Raw genomic sequence first — 22,585 nt, 5'->3', positions numbered from 1 at the left:
CCCTGGATGGCACTAAATCCTATAAAGTGGAGCCATATTTCACTGGGTGCCCCTTTATGACAGGTACAATGTGTTCCATATAATACAGGGAGTTTATGTAACATTTGAAAGAAGACATGGAACATTCATTCTCTTACAAATGAAAAGTTTAACTCATAAGCTACAAGACTCTCCCTTACTCAATTCAATATACTTTGGGTTTTTGCTGCTACAGCTTTACTTGGTCTGGTATGTGCGGTAGCTTATGGTGGCTAATGTTAGCAAACTTCAGATATTACGGTGAAACTCACATTATTGAATACTTTATGACTACTCTTTACTTGTGTTATTGTTATGTTACATTTTAGCATTTACCATTATCCCTGAATTACTTGAGGCAATGGTGGCCACTGTTCAGCTAAAGTTAGTCTTGTTTTGATAAATGTATTTTGGTCGGTTTGGTAGGGCCGCACAATTGTTTAAAATGTTATTGAAATCAATATGATCAAATGTAATATCCAAATCACATAAGCTGCAGTGTTTTGAAAAAGGTAAACTGTGTGACACACAGCATTATAATGAAATACTGTAGTGCTGCAAAATGCCCTGGCCTACAAATCTTGCTCTCCAGATGTAAGAAAAACATGTTCAGCCTGTGAAGAGTGAAAATTACCTTGGCGAAACCCACAAAAAACATGATGGGCTACTGTAGAAACATGGCGGTTCAATATGGCGGATGGGAAGGCGTTCAATTATTACTATGAATAATTCCATTTCTGACAATAGATCATCCTAAATGTTACACACTTTGGACCTTCACAATGCTAAAAAAATCAGGAACAAAAAAGAGACTGTGTATGCTTGTGTGATAAAAGCTGAGCATTAACAGAAAAACAGAAAACATATCTTTGGTTTTGTGATTTTTATTGTAAATGTGTTTTACGTAAGAACAAAAGCAAAAATATAAGATTTTAAGCAAATCTTTCTTTGTAATGTGTTTACAGAGCACATAAGTTACTCATCATGTTTCATAATACATTTATGCTATATTGCAATTTGCACCTCACAAAGTCGGTGTGCAAGTCAAGAAAATGCATGGGGGGAAATGTATTATAAATTCCAATCTATGGATGTAGTATGAAACTTTTCATGAGCCTTTGAATAATGTGTTGTGTAAAAACGTGACAAAAAAAGTAAATCACCATATTTTTCACTACATATTTGAATTATCATGTTCTGTACATATTTTTAGAAAAATCTTTCACAATCACAGAAATCACTAGAAGAATATTAAAGTTCTCCTCTCAGATGCATATACAGTATTTACATACATTCGTGGGCTCACATATGACACCCATTCAGAAAAGCATTTCTTCTCATCGTATGGAAGGAATGCCTGACGCAGATTACACACTTCCTCCATGCAGCGTCTCGTTCAGGTGCTGTTTGCTGAACACTCAAAAGGTTTGTTGATCGTTGAAGGTTTCAGCAAATCAAACACTTCCAAAAAAACAACTCAGTTCCAATTCAAACTTTAACATTCCGTAATTCAAACTATTTCAATAGCTGATCCTTGACTTTATGGCACAGGTAGCCATCTCTGGACTCTGTGCAGTTTGCATTTTGACTCATTTGGTTTAATTCAGATGCAGAATGACACACACTAAAGCAATCTATACAGATAAATGTAATATGACAAAATAGCAAAACAGTCACTGTTCCCTTACAGTACAAGACAAAGGCATCTCACTTTATGGCAAGAGATTTGATATGTTGAAGACAAGGAGCAGATAGTAGTGTTCCTTAAATGCTCTTTGATTTTCTATTAGCCTTAAATGAAGCATAAAGACTCCCTATGAGTTTTTTATGTGCTGTAATGGAACACATTTCCAGTCTCAACAAATGGGCAACATCTGTAATTTGATTTTGAATTTGATATGCAAATCATTTCATTTTTAATTTAATGAAATACATTTTTGGAAGCAAGACGACAAACAAACTTGATTTGGCAAGAGAAGAGGCTTCAAGAGGAGCTAACAGAGCCATAGTTTACTTGATGACTCTTTAAGACATAGAAACAAAATATTCCTTATATTAAAGCGAGTCTATGTACATTTTGAAAGAGGCCATAGCACATCCATTCCTTAACAAATGGAAAGTTGAATTCCTAAGCAATAAAATATTAAATTCAATACACTCAGACGTTTTTCTGGTATGGCCAATAGATTATAGCGGCTAATGCTACCTTCACTTCTTGCTAACATTCACTGACTTTGTGTCTGTTCTCTACTTGTGCTACTGTTAGGCTAAGTTTTACCATTCTGGCAGTCCGTTCTATGCATAGGGCCGCTGTTCAGCAAAAGTTACATAAGCTCGCTTTAATACATTTATTTTGGTGCTCTGGGGCGAATTCTTTATTTCATTTTGCAACGGCGCACAATTCCAGTCTCAATAAATGGTACAAAAAAAATTTGATATGTAGAACTTAATCTGTATTCAACTGAATCAGTGGAAAGAAAAGGGGGAAAAACTTGATCTGGCAGGAGAGGAGGCAAGAGATTTGATATGTTCAAAACCAGCCTTTCTTTGCAACTCTTAGTGATGTGAATTTACCATCTTGTTTTATACTACTTATTTTTTTACAGCAGTGACATGAAGTAAATAAAGTGGCATAAATAAATTAAAGATGTGGCATCACATAAGATCAGGATGCCAGAAAACAAATGCTGAGTTATATCAAGAGCTGAAGAACAGACATGCTTCTCTAAATACTTTCTTTCATCCTTGACTTGAAGTATTTTGTGGGTAATCATTGCATGTAGCTACACCCTCAGTTGGTTTTGATCCAAAAAGGCCATATGGAAAATGTTGTATATGACAAATATTCTGATAATCTGTCTCTTGTACAGATGAGACAAAAGGGTGTTAGAGAACAGTGAAACAATTCAGACCAACTACACAAAATACTTCAAATACTTTGAATGGGGAGACGACCAGAAACTATTGTGTGCCAGTGCAAATTACATGGTGACATGATCTTTGTTTGAGGGCAGTAATTCAACATGAACTTGAGCTTTGTTATTGTGTTTTTTCAAAGACACTTATTCAGAGCTAAAGGAATGTTTGCCGACAATTGATAGATAATTAAACCAAGGCCCCGACAGTTCCCAAGTAGGCTCTTGCTGTTCAAAATTCAATCAAATTCAAGCCATTAAGCGGTGAGTTTTTGTTAATATTACTTTTAGACAACATTTGGCTCTAGGAAGGTAAAAAAACTGGGGTTTTTAAATAATAGCAGACCCCTTAGTGATGCAGCTTTTACTGATATAAGGCTTTTGACTCCAACAATAATAATAACATACACCTCAAAGTGTAAAAATACTCTGAATAGCAAATATTTCTTCAAATTAGATTAGCTAAAAGATTTGAGTTGGACAAAAAAAAGTAATATACAAGAAGCTTATTCCACCTGTGAGGGTGTTGTGTCAAGTAACAGTTTTCTGTTTTAGTTTAGTTTTTACAGTCTTTTCCTCGCCACCCAATAAATTATCACAGTACCATGAATGTACGTCACACGTACATATTTGAACATAAACACACACACAAGCTCAAAAGTCCTGCACAGACTCCTTTAGAAGGTGTTCGGACTTTCACCCCCCTCCTATGTCTTCCGTCACACACAAATACACGCACACAGCCCCCTGCCCTCTGCTTTTTAACGTCAGTCCGTCAGAGTGGGGTCAGAGGGGTCAGTTTGCAGAGCGTCCTGTCCTGCTGCTTCGTGGAAAGCGGTGGACTTTGAGGTGTTTCGACAGGTGATCGCTGCGGGCAAACTTCTTCTCGCAGACGATGCACTGGTATGGTTTCACTCCAGAGTGGGAGCGGCGGTGTCGGGACAGCTCGTCGGACCGGGAGAACCTGCCAGGAAAGAAACCCAGGACGTCATTCATCAAACTGATCAAATATTTAGGACATTAAGCATCTCTTTAATAATGTTGTCTGTTTTATCCCTAATCACAAATGTCAGTTGAAAGTCAGTAATGTCAACTTCACAAAGTTAAATTGACAGTCTCTCTATTTTTTTCCTTTTGTGCATAAACCAACCAATCAGTTTGTTTACACCACTTCCTATACAAAAATAATGACTGCAGTCATGCTTCAAGCTGCCAAATAACAGAAAAGCCATGTCAAGCTGTTTTATATGAGGGTAATCTGAGAGGTGTGACCCTATACATGTGTATTGCCCTGCGTCTTCTCTGTGAAGTTAAAGAGCCGTTCCATTTTTAGCTCAACACATGAGCACCGCAAATCCAAGCTCAGTCTATTCCTGACCTGCTCTGCCCTGGGTATACTGGCTCCGGCCAGCTTGGATATCACGCTAGTGAAGGGTTAAGTGGATGATAGAGTGGCACCTGTTGTATTTGTGTGTGTGTGTGTGTGTGTGTGCGTTTATCTGTGTGTGTATCTGTATATATTAGTAAAGCTGTTAAAATCTGATTAATCTGTAACACAGATTGATTTCCAGAAGCAGCAGAGGCAGGCTGAAGGCATGAAGGCGATAATTCAGAGATGTATAAATGTCACTCACAGTTATTTCAAACCATTTCCACTTTACACATTACACAACTGGCCTATTCATCATTTTAATGGCCCAGTAATAAAAAGAAACTAACTGTCACAGCTTATAAAGCTAAGCTGCGGCATCTGAAAAGCTAAGAAACTCAAAACAAACAATTCAGACTTGATGACTCATTTAGTTGATTGTTCCGTATTGAGATCTTTTTAACCTGCATCTCTGCAGTGAATTGTGACTTGGTCTATCGTCAGATAGCAGTGACTGTTACACATTTAAGCCATATCTGAACTCTTACATTACAGTTGGTGACCCTGCATCTATTTGCAATTCTCATTCAAAAATGTGCTACACGTTTTTTTTTTTCCTGACAGCAGCAATGTCTGTTGCAGAATAATGTCAAGTCTGTTCTATGAGTAAAGTAAATTAAAAAAATTTGAGATGTGATTGAACAATAATAAAAATAATTCAATAACCTGCTGTAAAATTCAATAATTTTACAGCAGGTGACAAAAGCCTTGAGGCACATATGACTTCACACATCAGTCTCTTTATGCTCTGTACTTTATATGACTGTACATTTGTTCCTTATGGTGATATGTGCGTGCACATGCACACATTACACCCTAAAGCTAAACTATCTCAGCTTTAAGCTGGGGCATGATACAAACCATGTACAGCTATTCTTCTTACTCAAACTGGGCCTGAGCCCAAATAACATACTGCACCAGGGAGGATCTTTCAACAGAACATGCATTAGGACTTATGCAAATAGACTGATTGTTCTTCAAATCCACTTTTTTGGGAAGGAAGATTGATCATGTGCCAGTTCTCTTTCACAGCCTTACCATCTGTCTCTCTCAAACTCATGCCCTCTCTTGCTATAGCTCTACCTCTATTTCTCTACTCCTCTCCTTCCTAGTCTCGGCTCCATACATCCTAGTGGTGGTGGGCGAGGTGAATGGGTTTATAGGGTGGAGGCACTTATGTGGATCACTTGATGACTGTGGTTTTTGCACCTTAAGTCCTCAGGGCGGCTTTGGCGTGGCTGCAGCACTACACATAGTGTACATATTAGTGTAGGAGCTGTGGGAAACACATATGCAGGCTTTGTTCTAGCTTGTCCTTAAACTCTGCTTTGCAGCCAACAGAGCATAGTGGAAACAGCTGAGAAAGGTGGGGCTGTTAGGTTGGTTACACACCTGGAAAATTACAATAACAGAGATACTGGCGAGCACATGTACTGTACAGTGTTTTATCTGTCATCTTTAGCTTCCTCATCTTCTTCTTGCTTAGTTTATCCTGCCAGCTCAAAGACTTAGTGTCTCTCGTCACTGTGTTTATGAGTGGCTCAGTTTCAGCTCTGTGTAAGTTGAAAGGGAAATCACATTAATGCATGGCAGCACTAATCAGTGACAGAAGTTTGCCTCCTACATTAAGAAGCTATATACAAGAAACCATAAACCTCCTTTGACTGATTTATAAAAAACGATTATTATTTTGACCAGAGGAGCTGGATTCAATCCTCAGTTTGTTCTTAAGCAGTACACTGAATCCTTTCTAGCTCCATGGAGGCTGTTTTCTACAAGACCCCAACCTTACGCACCTCCCTGCAGAAAACGTACATTCGTTTCCTAAGGTAAGGTAAGCACCCTCTCCTTGCCTGTCAATTGAGCTTAGATGCTGAATCAATCTGTGCTAGCTCCGTCACCACCCAAAAACAGTGTTCTGTTGTGACGGTGAATGCATTAGCTGACAAGGACAACAAGCCACTGCCCTGATGACAGACACCGAGCACACACACGTCACACTGTTATTACAGCAAACTGTTTGGGTTTGAGCCATCCAACGCTGAGAGTCTCCATGCAGGTCTGAGCTGAAAATACTGCACGCTCGTGTGTGCGTGTTCCCTGCATGTGTACATTTATGTGTTTACATGTGACTTTGTCTGCGCAGATCTGTGTATGAGTATAACGATAAACTACAGCCAGAGAGAGAGCGAGGGAAACAAATCCAGAAAGCTTTAAACAAGAAAACAGTTTGGCAAAGGATGAAATATAGCTTTCACTGGGTTATATGTAGGAGTCCAGCCAATGAAATACCACTCCTCTCTACTTCAGAGGAGCCAACACATGGCTATATTCTAAGGTTACGGAGGGCAAGAGGGGGCCTGACTCCCCAGCTCACCTCCATTTCCTGGCCCAGAGGGAGAGGAGCAGGGAAAGGGCAACTTTATAATACAGTATACTGCTGCTGTCATGACTGCAGCAGTGTAGTTCTGGGAGGACTGGGGGTATTATGTTTTTAGTTTAGCTAAGGAAATGCATGGTACTCAATGCCTGCAGCACAGAAAACTTATTATATGTATTCATGTGTCCGCTGAAACAACAAAGTGATGCTGCATTAAAAAGCACTACACCATTTGCACTGCATGTTTGAAAAATGCTGCTCTGGTGTTGGATATGCTCACTCCTTTTCACATTACAAGATTTCTGTGTATAAAAGTATAAAAGTTATAATATTTTGTATAAAATGTTTTCTTACATGTACTTCTAGCTGCAATTTGGGACTGCTAATTAAGTAGATTTTTATGCCAAATTAAAGGAATAGTTTAACATTTTGGATCTACGTTTTTGTCGAATTTCTTCTACCAGGACTTCTAAGTTTTTATTAATTAACAAGCCATATCTTTCCGTTTGTTTATTCCATGCACAGATTCATACACATGTTTATAAAGAAGTTGTGGTTTAACATGGAGTTATGTGCTGCAGTTACTTTCTGGAGTATCTGCTGTCTGCCTGGCAACCTCACTGTGGAGCCAGAAAGCCAATAAACACATTTTCCAAAATGTCTAACTATACCTTAAATCATCATCATCAGCTTGGTGCCAGTACACAGGCTTCCCCAGTAAATGAAAAAACAATGTTTGCATCAAGCCAGCTTTTAAAATGCATAATGATGCAACTTGTTTTGTCCAGAATAACTTCATATTACATAATATGCTTAGAAATACTTGGAGGTATGCCCAGACATTTTGCATATTGTAAAAAGTGTCAGATATGGAGAATCTCAAGGTGCATTTAAAGCCTCCTCCCAGAGTGTGGTGTTGCAGGGAAGCGTGGACCAGAACTGTCTGCTAAACTGGGCCAAACTTATCTTATTGACTCTTTCTCACACAGGCACATGTGTAGTACATTTTCTTACCTAAACATCACACAAACTCTAACCTCACCCTTGAAGGACCAGTGTGTAGGATTTAGTGGTGTCTAGCGGCTACGTTGCAGATTGCAACCAATTACCACTTGCATTCCAAGTGTGCAGGAGAAACTAAGACGGCTGTGAAATTTATGTAGAGTCTTTGTGAAACATGGCGGTTCAACATGGTGGAATCTGTAGAAGAGGACCCGCTCCCTCTGTAGATATAAATAGCTAATTCTAAGGTAACAAAAACACAACAGTTCTTATTTACAGTTCCTGCCTCTGTCCATGTGTGTACACACAAGCACACACAACACACACAAGACTATATATGCACCCTTGAGCAATAACTGTATGTACAGAGGTGGAATCCATTGGTCCACAGGTCCAAAGTTGGCATTTGTACTTACTCCAGCTTGCAACCAATGAGTCTTTAAGCATGAAACATGGAAATTAATTCTGGGTACCATCAGAACTTGTCTGAAGAGAAAAGTTTGAACTTGATCCTAGAATAATCCAGTGTATCTCTACTGCATTAATGTGTGTGTGTGTGTGTGCGTGCGTGTGTGAAGTGGTTGCAGACAGTGAGCAAACAAGTGGAATAACTAGCAGGGGCAAAGTCTGCATGCAGACAACTTCAAAAGGTGCTCTATCTAATCTACAATTTTACCATGGTACAAAAATACACAGATAGTAGGAAAACACTAGAACATAACAAATTATAACCTTCTTGAATGTTGTTTCCTTGAGGATGAGCCATTTCCCCTCCCATCCATAAACTATGTAAACTGAGCCTTTTGAATCCTCTCGTTGTATATTTAACACATTAATGTCCCCATAAAACCTTTCTCTATCCTGTAAAACAATCTCGGTGACTTTCTGGATAATGTAAATGACTTCCAACATGTTGTAGCCCTCAGAAAGGAGTTAAACATACAATAAAACAGTTTCATCCTACTGATGAAGTAAGATCTGTACTTACAGAGTGTCACAGTTTCTTCTATCTGTAATAACCCCCCAATAAAAAGCACCTTCATCACTGCTTTGAACTGCACTTTACATGACAAAAAACTGTGCAGCACTCTGTATACCTCTGTCTTCACACATTAATTTTATTACATTTAAAAGTCAATTATCAACAGCTATCTTCAAGTGTCTGTATATGAGACCACAGCGGAAGTTGATAACCCTGGTTAATGTATTCTCTATACTGTAGATAAACATATAGAACGCTTCAAAAGCAACATTTAGCTGCAACATCAAACCATTCATTCATCTCCATTCACTCAGCCTAACCTTTGATCAGATCTAGGTTGCAATGTGTGCAAATCTGGAGGCAGCAAGAATGTTCAAATATAACTCCAATGTATCTTCAACCGTCCAGTCAATGTCTGCTTTCTCTTTTGGCTTATTAATTAATCTAATCATTTGATTTTATACAATAACACTTGTTCTGCTCACCTCCATCCACAGCCGGGCCATGTGCAGGCGAAGGGCTTCTCCCCCGTGTGCCTCCTCAGATGGGCTTTTAGGTGGCTGCTCTTGGTGTACATCTTATTGCAGCCAGGAAAAGAGCACTTGTGCATTTTAATAAGGTCTGCTACTGCACTCTTCTGATACCTCTGACCTCCAGCGAGGACCCCTGCAGCTGAACCTCCGCCTAACCCACCTTCCCCAAGCCCAATGGGTTTTGCGGCAATGGGCACTGGCGCGATCCGGACAAATTTGGACGAAGCAATGCTTCCGGTTTTACTGGTGCCAGTAATGTTTGCTGGGGAAAGCAGTTGAGGCACCAAGGCAAAGGTCTGCCCCTGGATGTTGACCAGGAGTTGAGCGATTTTTATATCCGATGGGGCCTGGGTGGGCTGGGATTCGGTTGTCTGGGGTTGGGTTTGCTGGGTGACAGCATCTGATATGGCACTAGGGTTGGGTTCTTGTTTGATCTGTATGGGCTGGATTTGTAAGATGACAGGCACACTGGAGGCAGCACTGGTACCTTCGGACGAGGCTGGCGGTGAACCACAGTCCTCCTGTTTGATCCCATCAACTCTACTACTGGTAGATCTAGAACCAGCTGTACAACTAAAATCCACTGCTGATGGTGAGCTGTCCATGTCAGATGCACATGGTGTATGTTTGGTCTCTGTGTAGGAGGAGAGTGGAGAATTAGCTACAGGCACAGTCTGATCTCTGTTCTGTGACACTGATACGAGTTCTGCTGCTAATGTCCTTGAACCTTCCGCCTCAGCATCCTCTGACGTTGTTGACATTGCCTCATCGCTCCCCTCCTCTTCTTTCTCCATCGCCACCACCATGTTCTCCTCCAGGAACTCCTCAATCTCCTCCAGGGTGGGCTGAAAAAGGAGCGCCGCAGGATCCTGCAATTCATCTAGGAAGACAGGGAACTCGTAACAGTCCTCTTTGGCCTGCTGCTGAAGGAGACTAAGCCGGTGCTCCCTCTTGGACTCCCAGGCCAGGCCCATGGGTACAACAGGGGCAGATGAGGAGGAAGAAGAGGTTGGGGAGGATAGGGATAGAGTTGAAGATAAAGGAGAAGAATGAGAGCTGCTGCTGGCATTAGAGCTTAATGAGGTGGTGAGGGAGGCCTGTGAGAGGAGGAGGTCCAGCAGACTGTCTTGACTCTCTCCTCCCGAGGAGCTACAGCTCCCACTGCTCCTGCTGCTCCTGCTTTCGTAGCTGGAGTCGAGAACGTGCCGCAACGTCGGCGACGAGGACTCCGGGCTGGAGCAGAGGGAGGAACGAGGGCTGGAGGAGTCGCTGAGGTCATCCTCAGAGAGGTGAGGGGAGGAGGACAGTGTCACCCCTTGGTAAGGGTGGTGGTGGTGTTCATAGAGGCATACATAGTCAGTTACCATGGTGCCCGGCGACACACCACCATTGGCGTGGCGACAGGGTCCGTTGTAGCCAGACCCCAGCGAGCCGGTACAGTACAGGAAGGTCTCCTCACCAAGCGGCAAGTGATCCACCATTCCTGTGCGGATAAATGGCAGCTGGACTCTGAGGATCAAGCTGTTCGGCTGGAGATCTGCTGAATGTTAATGAAGAACTTCTTTCTTCTTTCTGCAAAAGACAAATGAGTGTGTTTATCACATATAACAATGGAAGAAATTAGTCTTTGAATTGTGCTGCATACCAGACAAACCTACATTGCTTTTCATCTAGTGGCACCAACTCTGATTACGCCTGGTTTTAATTAAATTTAAATTAAATCTAACTTTATAATTAACACATTTGTGCAAAACAAAAACAGCATGACAACACAGTGTAACTCTCTGCGGTCAGTCTAACATGAGGTTAATGTTTTACAAGAGAATGCCTCAAGTTTACACTGTTTAAAAATAAGTAAACCAGCAGACGGACCACAAATTATGATTATAACTCAGTCCCTACCTAACTGTTCAGGAGGTCTGCAGCTGATGGCACTTCAAAAGGGAAGTCAACCATGTGTGAAGGAAGTGGAATTTGAAGTGAGAGAGAGAGAGAGACAGAGAGAGAGAGAGAGAGAGGAGAGAGAGAGAGAGAGAGTTTGTGTGTGTGTGTGTGTGGACACTGCAGCTGCTGGTTCAGACTTCACGCTGATCGTGTAGAATCAGGGGTTCCCATTTCTCACGTCTAACATTAAAGCCACATGGTTATGCTGTCATTCGATGATGTGTTTGTTTTTATTTCCCACTAGTGGTCCTTATTACAGCTGAGTCTGACAAAATGATTGCAATGCTACTTAACTTGTGGGGACATAGTGATATACACTAATATATAAAACATAAAAACTTCCTGCAGACTATCAAGCACAGAAAGGTAATGGCAGGGTTATATTTCATCAGTCCTTCTGTCTAAAACCAGCAGATTTCAATGGGATGATGAGTGAAGGATTTAGTGTCTATTTTTATCCACCAAACAGCCCACCAACAATGCACCACGTCTACATTTACACGGATTAAAAAACGCTAGGCATTATCAAATGGCCTTAAAATGCAATGAGTGGCTTATAGTGATTAAACATGACGATAAAACCTCCTTTAAAGCCTTAAAAGCACATGTGTACAGCATGAGGCTGAAAACAAAATGATTGTGCGCCCTCTTCTGTAAAGCTGAAAAGCAGCCGTTTCCAAAGTGAGCCCCTCACAGAGGTTTCTGCTGATTTCCAGAAAATGACTTTTAATACTGAATCAGACTATCACTGCATTGACTTTGAGTTGGGCTATCACAACCACAGGACGTTAAAGGCGATGGTTCTTAAGATGTCTCACTGCTGTTGATTCCATACCGTTGGTTATGTAATTAGTGATCTAACGCCAGAATTCGACTCAGATATGGGAGCTCATGCGATAACATCATATGACATCGAGGGGCTGCTGCTGTGCCGAGGCGATACCTCATGGAAAAAAGTTTGGGAAGAGAGTTTGGGAACATCTTGGCTCGGCCAAGTGTTAAGTCATTTGCCCTACAGTAACCCTGCCGCTGTGAAACATCAAAAAGACTTTGACAACACGATGCGCTCCTGGAGCTGCATGAAGAATCAGTTAACTCGGGATTTATGGCATGTTCAACACCGCAGGCTGTGACAGCAAGTCATATAGCAGGAAATATTAGTTTGATATGATAGAGATATTAACTCAGCGTGGCCGCAGACACAATGTGAGTCCCCAGTAAGATTATTAAACGTATTTCTAACTGTGAGTGCAGCCTAAGTGTCGCTCTGAGCTTGCAGTACAGAGACCAAATGCTTCTCCATTCACTCAGTAGAGCCACGCTCCACACTGCACTCCACAAGAAGACACAGAAAACACACAGGCACAAAAAAACAAACACTTTTCGATCTATTCAATCACACCAGCGTGCCTGCTCCTCATGCACTCACCTGTTTATGCGAGGAATCCAAAACTCCGCTCCTCTGAGCCGAGCGCTCTTTTCTGGAACGTAGCTGTCAGTGCGTAATAGTGCGTAATGGCAATGTAACTCCACGACACGGTCTTTGCATAGCTCTACGCCTCCACCACTCTCTCTCTCTCTCTCCCTCACACACACACGCGCGCGCGCGCACACACACACACACAGACACACACTTTCTCCAGAGGGCCGGTAGCTCGCTTAACAGTCACATGATCGGAGCTGGGTATGCTATAGCAGTCAAATTAGGGGGTCGGCTCTTGAAGGCTCGCCTGCTCGGCGCGCCGCAATTGGTTCCCGGTAGAGAGGCAGGCCGGCCTCAGGGTCTGGCGTCAGTGAAGAAAGGGAGTGTGAGTGAGTGAGTGAGTGAGGCCAGATCATAAAATCACTTTCATACTCCAACTATAACTAAAGAGGACTTAGATTGGTCATGTAGGGTTTTTTTTACATTGTATTCTTTACTCTTTATTTACATTTTGCTTCTTGCATAACATGCCCATCAGAGCTTCCAGTGAGTGTGTTATATGGGTGACTCACTGTAATGCCCCTGTGATATAATGTTTTCTATAATTTATTAATTTATTAATAAATCATTTTTCATATATTACCATAGAGACTAACTGTCTTTTGAGACTCGTGGTAATTTGTATGGACTTGTATACACTATGATATTCAAGATGCTAAGATACAAAAACCTGGAGAAAACCCGGGGGCATAAATAACAGCATTTTACTTAACAAGAGTCCTGTCCATGACCGTGGCTGAATAGATGGCTGAGTGAGTGACTGAGGGAGCCATTGAGTAGGTATGTGAGTGTGTTTACATGCTTCCTAATAACATCAGTAATAGAAGTTTTGCTTTCACTCCAGCTGAGCAGACCTCGTATAAACACCTCCGCTGGGCTGCAGTCACTTCACTGGCTCCAACCTAATTTGATTTGCCTGCCTAGGTTAGATTACCTTTCAGTGTGTTTGGATAAATGATCCACTTTCAGCCTGCTTGTAAACACTAGGAGTGTTTCACTGTGTACTTGTATACAGTTGAGAGTCAGTGGTTATTATGCTAAAAGGACACACAATGACACACTGAGGAGGTCTGTTTGGCATATAGCACTCACACTGAATACTACTGCTGCTACTGATACTGCTGTTGTTACTGATCATGCTGCTACTCCTCCTCCTCCTGCTACTACTACTACTAACTACTGCTATCACAACAACCCTGACATTAGGCTAAAATTACTACTTATACTGGTACTACTACAAATACTACTATTACAGCTACTACAAATGCAGTTACTACTAGTAATGAACTACCAGTACGACTACTACTGCTTCTGCTACTAAGGCTACTAATGTTACTACCAATATTACTACTAATAATGCTACAACCACTGCTGCTGCCACTACTGTTACTGCGACTACTACCACAACTATTAGGCTATAAAAATGAATTTGTCTTACTACAAGTCTTACTATCAGCCTGCTACTACAACTGCAGTTCCTTCTACAGGTGCTAATGCTACCAATAATACTTTTACTGCTACTGTACTACTACAAGTACTATATGATACATAACTAAAGATACAGAGACTGTACGTGTGAACTACTACTTCTCTGAATAGGCTTTTTTCACAGAAGACATTGACATTAGGAAACGCTGCTTCGTTTTCGGCATTCTGGTATCGATCATGCTAACTCAGGGTCAACCACTTCTGTCCTGGAAGGCATTTCTAAGGCGCGTTTCTGCAGGGACTTTCCCGGGTAACTTTTGGAGGAACTTGTGGTTGTTCCACCACAGGGAACAGGGTCTAAATTAGATTACGGTGACCTGATTTTAATGACAAAGTCCAGTTTCCATTGTTGTATAGTTGTGTGCAAAAGTGACATGTAAAAACAGCCAATGGTCTTTTATATGTCAGTGGTTTTAAGTAACTAATCTTTGCAGGTCTTTAAACCCGGTGGAAATGTCAGAAATTGTTAGACAAAGCCACCCCTAATCCGATGTCAGAAAGATGTCAGGGGAGTGGGTTTCTGTAGTATTTAATTTTTTGAAAAGCAGGTCTGACGAAGCATACAGATGCCTTCACTGTCACACTGTCATGGCTTACTGGCACACTTTAACAGAACAACCATTTTTAATGTTATTAGTCACACCAGTGGTTTTCCTACTTTGATGAATCAAAATGTCTGCTGTGAAAAAGGCCCCGACTTGCATGATTCCTACCACTGCAGCTACACGCAGCAAATAACTAATGTGATTTTGTCAGTGATAACTTTCCCCGCAAACGTAATGGACCATGGCTCATTTACCAAAGTTTCAGCCTCTCTCAGTTGATGCTGACCTAAAGTCAGACAGGGGTCCTGTAAGGTTGTTGGTGACGAAGTGCTTAAAGAGAAGCAGGGTAGCTGCTGTTTAAACACTTCTGTTTCCCCACACAGATTACATCTTTGCTCATATCAATAGACAGCTTGTTGAATATATTAGGAAGTCCTCGTATCTTGTTAGGCTAAGCTCTACAGGGGTTGTCTCCTTGGCCAAATTTGAGTTCCCAAGATATATATTTTAAGTCTAATTTGATGTTATATTTGAGGAATAACTGGGCTCAAAGTGATTACTCACTAACAGAGTCTTATGAAGCCCACAGAGGTTCTTTTCTCTGCCCCGCAAACTAATTGGTTTCGGCTGCTCTATTGAAACTCACAAACACCTACACATATGCATATTATGTAAGCCCCAGATGGACCTAATGAATCAAATTGATTTATTTCCTCTGGTAATGCCTGCAATGTGCCAAAAGTGAAATAGGGAAAATGTGTGCTTTCTGGGATTCATTTTTCAAGGTTGTAACAATTACAGACGATACACTTAACAAAGCTGGCCCTCTCACCAAAAAGGGAAAATAGGGTACTTTCTAGACAATATACGTTTGGTTATCAAGAATACAGAAGCCAGAATAGAATAATAACATACGCATATTTTGAAATGTTTGTGATTTTGGTGATAATGGCATGGTTGAGTCTTTGCTGTGATATCTGTATGGAAATTATAGATTGCACACAGTTTTGTTTACCTCTTCGTCACAGTTTGTAACCATGGGTAGTTCAAGCTTTAACTGGCTTTAGCCTCACCAACTGACCTAGACTCCTGCAGCTTTAAAACCTACATGTAAACAGGAAGCTGCAGCAGTTCACTGGGTGATTAGAGCAAGCCTGTGGCTGAATTTACACTGCCGTGACACTAAATAATAACTAAATAAATCAGATTCATTTTTCACATATTGATGGTTGTGAAATAATCAGATCCGTGCCATAGCAGTCAGCGGAGAAAACACTGATCCAACTGAGACCTGTTATGTTTTGTTTTTTTTACCTCTGAGATGTTCAAAATGGGCTTCCAAGAAATGTGTTTTTTAAGATAACAAGAAGAAGATAACATTTATTACTGGACACTTGACCCTTTGCCTAAAGTTCTATTTTCAGACACTCTCCTGAGATTCTCACTGTACCAACAGCAAAGTGAAATATTTGTTAAAAAAAAATACAAAAACAGCTTGTTGTTCAGAACAAAGATTCCCTCCGAGAATTACGCAACAAGTTTTTATTAAAGCCTCAGCCCCCAACCAATCACGACCACTGCCACTGCCACCGACACAAACACACACGCTCGTACAAACTGTGTCTAATGCACTTCTTAGACAGCTTAGTTGGCTTTTAGTTACACTGGCAAGTCTCATCCTATTTGATGGATTAAGTGTCTTTGCCTTTTGCCTACATACTGACTCACACAGGGTATAGAATCATTCATACAGAACCACAGTGCAGCAATAACCTTCTTACTTTGTCCACTTTTGTACTTTTGCAACTGGTCTTGAATTGTGTATGATAAAGTGTGTGCGTGGGTTTAAGCTTTGTAGAACATGCATCTGCTCACTGTAAACTAGAGCTTGATTACCAGGCTGATTTTAGCAAAGCTATATCATTATACTACTATTATACATACTGGCCAATAAGTATCAAGAAACTGCGGTGCAGAAATGCCAAAGATATCCCTCCATCTATTTCCTGCTGCATTTCCTGAGTTGCAGTAGCAGCCGGCTAAGCAAGGTAACCCAGACATCCTTCTCCACAACCATGTCCTCCAGCTCTCCCAGGGGGATCCTGGGTTATTCCCAGAGTGTTTTGCCCTGTGGTCTCCATCTGTACCTGCACAGGGTGGCATCCAGGAGTAATACCAATAGATGCGGGAACCACAAAGGGTTCCTGATTTCAGACGGACAGATAAACAGCCGGCGAGCATTGATCATGCAGGTTAAAATGACAGCTGTCACTAGCAGATTTGATCAGTTCCTTCCAGCTATGAACCCTGTGAGTTGTTTTAAAATTATTTCTTCAGCGGATCAAATGAGACAGTTCAAATAACAATATGTAAATGATTTGTTTCTGATAAAACAAAGAAAATACTTTTGTAAAATAACACACAATCTCATATTACAGATAAACAGTACACTAAAAAATGAAAAGAAACTCATTTGGAAACTGTTTACTGTTTAAGTTATTAAGGGTCCTTTCTCCATAAGACTCAATACTACTGGCTTCTTGGTGCAGCCTGTGGAGCTCCCCGTGCTGGCCATTACATAGAATGCAGGTTTTAGACATGTCTTTAGCTTCACTTCACAGACTCTGGAGCTCTGTTTGCTATATATACTGCCAAAGCTGAAATACACAGATCAAATGATGATGTAATACACTGAAAGTAGCAAAAATGCATGTTATTATGAGTGAATGCTACAGTAATATGTGGTGCAATGGATGTAGAGTGAAGCAACACAGGCCACTTTGGTCATAAGTGAGTCCAGGTATGTTTCAAGGTTAAAGAGTGAGAAAGAAACCGAGAGAGACAGGTTAATGAACCATGGCTTTAGACACAATGACGCACATGATATGTAACAGAGTCCACTGTTTCACACCACATTCACTTACTGTAGATGTAGCTGCTGTTACTCTAAAAGACAGAAAAGAGACTGACCCGAATGACCCACGGTCCATACATCCTGCACAGTTTGTTTGCTCTTCTTTATGTTTCCTTTGTTTAACCCATAAAAACACGACCAGGCCAGAGTTCATCACCTGCCTTTCAAGGTTATGAACCACTTCTGTCGTCAACACACTTCAGGAGTCAAGCTTTATTGGAGAATACCTGCCAGAACTACGCTTATGTACACTTGTTTGTGGGAGGCAACTTTCTAAAAGGTCTCTGGTACTGTAATTTTTTATACTTCTTAGTATTCTTAGCCAAATTTTCCACATTTTAAGTGGATATTTGACAACATGAGGCCATTAGAGTAATTAGGCTGGTCACTGTTCAACCTGATATCTGAAATCAGATATTCAATTTAAAGGTACTCATCTCTCTCTGTGTGAGTGGGTGTTTGATAAGTATGTGACGCTAAGTAAGAAAGCAGTTTACTCGGACCCAAACACCACTGATGGCACCAAAATATGCACAAATCCCCAAAATGCCTGCTGTGGGATTAACGTTCCTGCTTTGTTGTGTCTGCAAATGCTTTCTACTGGCTGGGGGCCACACGGATCAGGTGCATAAAAGATGGTCTTGTTTGCCTTTCATTTGACTACATTTCTCAGTCCAAGGTTAATATGAAAGGTTACAGTTATTTTAGGCAACTTGTGAAGTAAAATGTTGCATTCAATAAAAAAGTCTTAATTTAAAACTTCCATTTAAAGGCGCTATAATTAATATTTTTTAGATCAACATTGGATCAAATAGCTATGTGTTTATTGAAGGGGTTGCTCATAGTGATAGACTCACATTATCCCCTGACAAACAACAACAAATCAATGTGTTAATTAGAGAGTATTTAGTAGTATTAGGAGGTGCCGGTAGGCAGATTTTATTACCTCTGATGAGAAAGCCATGCTAGCCAAGCTAATTGGCTGCTGGCTGTAGCTTCATATTTAGCAGACGGATATGGGAGTGGTATCAACAATTTCAATTTCAAGTAAGCAGTCACTTGTTTTACAGCTCTAAAAACCTACTGTAGGGAACGTGCCCAGCACCAAACAGCAGGTAGATAAAGTTAGCAAATAGCTGCTGAACAAAGAGGAACATTTAGCAGCTAAAGAGACAGATATTTCCCTGAGGAGTTGGTGAAGACCCAAATAGAGGTAAACAGAGAGTGAGCGTCAACTGGTCAGAAACACAACTCCAAATGAATGCTAATGTTGCTTCGTAACTACTGCCAATGTTGTGTTTACAACTTGTTTTTGCTGCCTTTAAGTGGCCACAAAATCAGTTAATGCAGGTTTTAGTTCACCTGTCATCACTGGCATACTTAAAAGTCCAAGCCTCTCACAGAACTGTTAAAATTCCACTGTAATTGATTTGGTGACACATGTATTACTGGTGGTAATTGCAGATGTGTTTTAATAACAGAGGTCCCAGAGTTTCATTCAATATGACATGCATTGAACCTGGGTATCAGTACTTTTAAGGTATCGACCGACGTGTGATTGGCCTACTACTGCAGCTACATATAGTCTGTAGCAGTTGCATGTGCAGAGATGCCACCAAAACATTAAAAAGTATGGATATACTACAACCCTGTGGTGTCTGCTGAAGATAAATGCAATAAAATGCAGAAGGTTTATTTCTGATACACTTGAAATTGGAGCATGATGAAGAAAACTTCAGAATGGACAACTGAACTGTGTTTGAGCTTCTCTGACATCAGGTATCGAATGAAGCTATTGGTAGCATTATCACTTTAAGGGTACCTGTATTGGAACTGGTATTGTAATTTTTTAAACAATCCCTTCCACTGGGGACAGTGTTTACAGCTCTCTCTGAGAAACCATGGGCTGAGAGAATTGCTTTTGTCACTTTGTCTTAAAATGTAAAGGACCAGGGTGTTGGATTTATTTATTTATAGGCATCTAGCAGTGAAGTTGCTGATTGCAACCAACTGAATATCACTCGCTTTTCAAGCGTGTAGGAGTCAGTTTGAGCAACACAAATAGGACTCGTTCCCTCTATAGATAAAAACAGCTCATTCTAAGGTAACAAAAACAAAACGATTCTTATTTTCAGGTGATTATACGCTAATGAAAACATATCTACGAATGTCATATTCTATTTCTGCCAATAGATCCTCCTAAATGTTAGACACTCGACCTTTAAGGATTGTACCTTTAAAGCCATGACATTTTGCTGCTGAGATCTACCTTGCTGTAAAAAGTAATAATAAATTCAGTCATCACCACCATTGTTTTCCAAAACTCCTCAGGTCCCACATCCTGCTGTTTTTCCAGGACAGAGGCTGCAGTGTTCAGCATTGCTGTCATGGCTACTGCCATGCTCCACAGAGAATATTATGCCTCCAAGTCCTGGATCTGTAGTCCTAATCCAAACCGTTTACAGACACAGAGAACAAAGCTTCGCCTTTATTCAAACTCCAAAACAGGGGTATTATATATCCAGTTCCTCCTTTGTCTGTTCTGATCTAAAAAAATCTAATTCTGGAGTATGTATATGATGGTGGCCAGCTCGTTATTTAATGACTTTAAGTTATGTCTCTCTTCCTGTCACTGGAATCTATGAATAGGCAGAGGGATTATGTGATGAGAAAGGGAAGTATTGTCAAATACTGTTTGGACTAGACTGCCTGCTCCCATTGAGATAATCAGTTGTGAGTGGATTTAAGGGAACTGACTGAAATGAGTACAGTATAGTATTTAAGATGACATGTCATCCAAGTATGCTGTTAACCTAATTGTAGCTGCACTGGTGGCAGAACATACCCGCCATTTAGTGGAGGATTGTTTCCAAACTAAATGGAATGGTAAATGGACTGTACTTGTAGCGCCTTTTTAGTCTTTCGACCGCTCAAAGTGGTTTACACTACATGCCACATTCACTCATTCATACAGTGATGGCAAAGGCACAATCACAAACAGAAACTACGACATGCAGCAGGAGTAGCCAGGGATCAAACTGCCAACCTTCTGATTTGTGGATGACTCGCTCTACCTCCTGAGCCACAAAGGTCACAAAATGTAATAATTTCTTAGCAAGAAGGTACAGTGTAATACCACAAACCATTATCCAGTGCATCCTCTGCAATGTAAAACATTTATGCACAGATAAGTAGATTGATAACACTCTTATACCTCTACACTGGAGTTAGCAGCCAATTAGTTTAGCTTAGCATAAAGATTGGAAGCAGCAATTGTCTCTTTCCAAAGGTGACGGTAAAGCTTACTAATTAACAGTTTAAACTGTGCAAAAAGCGTAGAAACAACAAGTTGACGTTTTGCTAGAGGATGTGCTGGACTATTTCTTGGTGCAGGTGCAGGGACTTTTTATTTTCTCAGTTTTTGTATAAATGAAACAAAATTACATAAAATTATGTTATTTACGTTAATTAAGAAGTGCTGACAGGTGGATCTCTTTACTACAGAGACCACCAGTATATATAGTATACACAGTATATACAGGCATGAGAGTGGTATCAATCTGAACGTCTATTGGTAAGATAGGTGTATTTAAGATAAGATAAAACTTTACTGATGCAGAGGGAAATTGTTGTGCAGCAGCTGCAGTACACCTACAAAGTGGGAAAGAGTGCAAATACAAAGAGCACATGGGACCAAGTTACTGTTTTGCCAGACAAGTCTAAAGTCTTTGCACTTAAGTCCCAAGTCAAGTTCCAAGTCCTAAACTTTTAATTTAAAGTCAAAAATAGGTCCTAAAATGTCCACCGCATAGTTTTTAAATACAAATGAAATAAATCAGTTGAATTTTTTTCAACTGTGGCTCAGTAACGTAATGTTAGCTCTTCATAGTTATCTCCTGCAAATTGTTTGGATGCTGTCGGATTGGTTCTAAGTAGATCCGGGAAATTAGGTGTTGACTTGCTGAGAATGAATAGTGTAATTAGTAGATTCAGAAATTTAAATGAAATAATTCATTCGTGGTGCACTTTCTAAATAACTTATAAAGGTGAGGTTGGTCGTTTTTCCTGTTGTGTTGTGTGGCTCACTCCGATCCACTTTATTTGTCTCCCATTTAGCAGAGCCCAAAGCGTCAGTATTTGACAACCTGGGAATGAGGCTCAACAATCAACAATCTTTCTCCAGAATGACCCCAGCTTTAAATCTTTGTGGTGGGAAGTCAAAAGGCTCAAGTCCAAGTGAAGTCACGAGTTACTGATGTTAAAGTCCATGTCGAGTTGCAAGTTGTTTTGATTTGGTGAAGCTTTCCAAAGTCATCAAATCTGAGACCTGACTTGGGTCCAAGTCATGTGACTCGAGTCCACACCTGTGATAAAGAGTACAAATATAAAATAACAATAAACAGGTTTCCAAAATATACACAATGCCAAAAATAACAAACAAGGTTAACCATAAGGATCATTTCTCTATTAGCTTTTTGGTGAGTTGTATATAGATGTCTATGAGAAATATAGCTATCTACCATGATATCAAATCAAAAGTACAGGTAAGTGGATAAGGTTGATAAAAAAATCAAATTTTAAACTATTCCTTTGAAAGGGTTTTACTCAGTCCCTCAGGAGAGACATTACACGGGTACACACAGCGTATGATTGTGCCGACTTTGGCCCGGATTCTCTTTGGTTTATAACTCCGTCCACAGCACCTCTCAGCTGTGACAGCATAACAACAACAAAAAGCTGTTTTATAAAGCAGCTCAGTGGTGAGGTAAGTGGAAAAACAGAAAGGCTACATTGTTGTTATTGGTAATACTACTGGTGCTTTTATTGAGTCTTTTAAAATTCGACATGATTACGTGTCCTTGATTATTTACTCAACATTAATTTGCTGCGTGCAGAGTGGAATCTGTCACTTTGAATCAAGCACATCTACACTTTATACTCTCGTAACTGAT

At 40.5% G+C, this 22,585-nt stretch overlaps 1 protein-coding gene across 2 annotated transcripts; it reads right to left on the bottom strand.

Annotated features, from left to right (window-relative positions):
- Positions 1-886: 886 nt before the first annotated feature.
- LOC118324157 (Krueppel-like factor 15) lies at positions 887-12,850 on the bottom strand. Of its 2 annotated transcripts, XM_035656315.1 has the most exons (3): positions 12,633-12,850; positions 9,212-10,831; positions 3,729-3,897 (listed from the first exon to the last, which is right to left on the bottom strand). In XM_035656315.1, the coding sequence occupies exons 2-3, from the start codon at positions 10,738-10,740 to the stop codon at positions 3,729-3,731; spliced, it is 1,698 nt and encodes a 565-aa protein (XP_035512208.1). In that variant the 5' UTR covers positions 10,741-10,831; positions 12,633-12,850. The 2 variants fall into 2 exon arrangements, with proteins under 2 accessions (XP_035512209.1, XP_035512208.1); XM_035656316.1 differs by lacking the exon at positions 12,633-12,850 and having other exon boundaries at positions 887-3,897; positions 9,212-10,740.
- Between the last annotated feature and the right edge of the window lie 9,735 nt (positions 12,851-22,585).

Source organism: Morone saxatilis, unplaced genomic scaffold (genome assembly GCF_004916995.1).
Source record: "Morone saxatilis isolate NCDOM2014 unplaced genomic scaffold, NCSU_SB_2.0 Contig15, whole genome shotgun sequence".
Lineage (NCBI taxonomy): Eukaryota > Metazoa > Chordata > Actinopteri > Moronidae > Morone > Morone saxatilis.
This window is presented reverse-complemented; position numbering and strand designations above follow the sequence as displayed.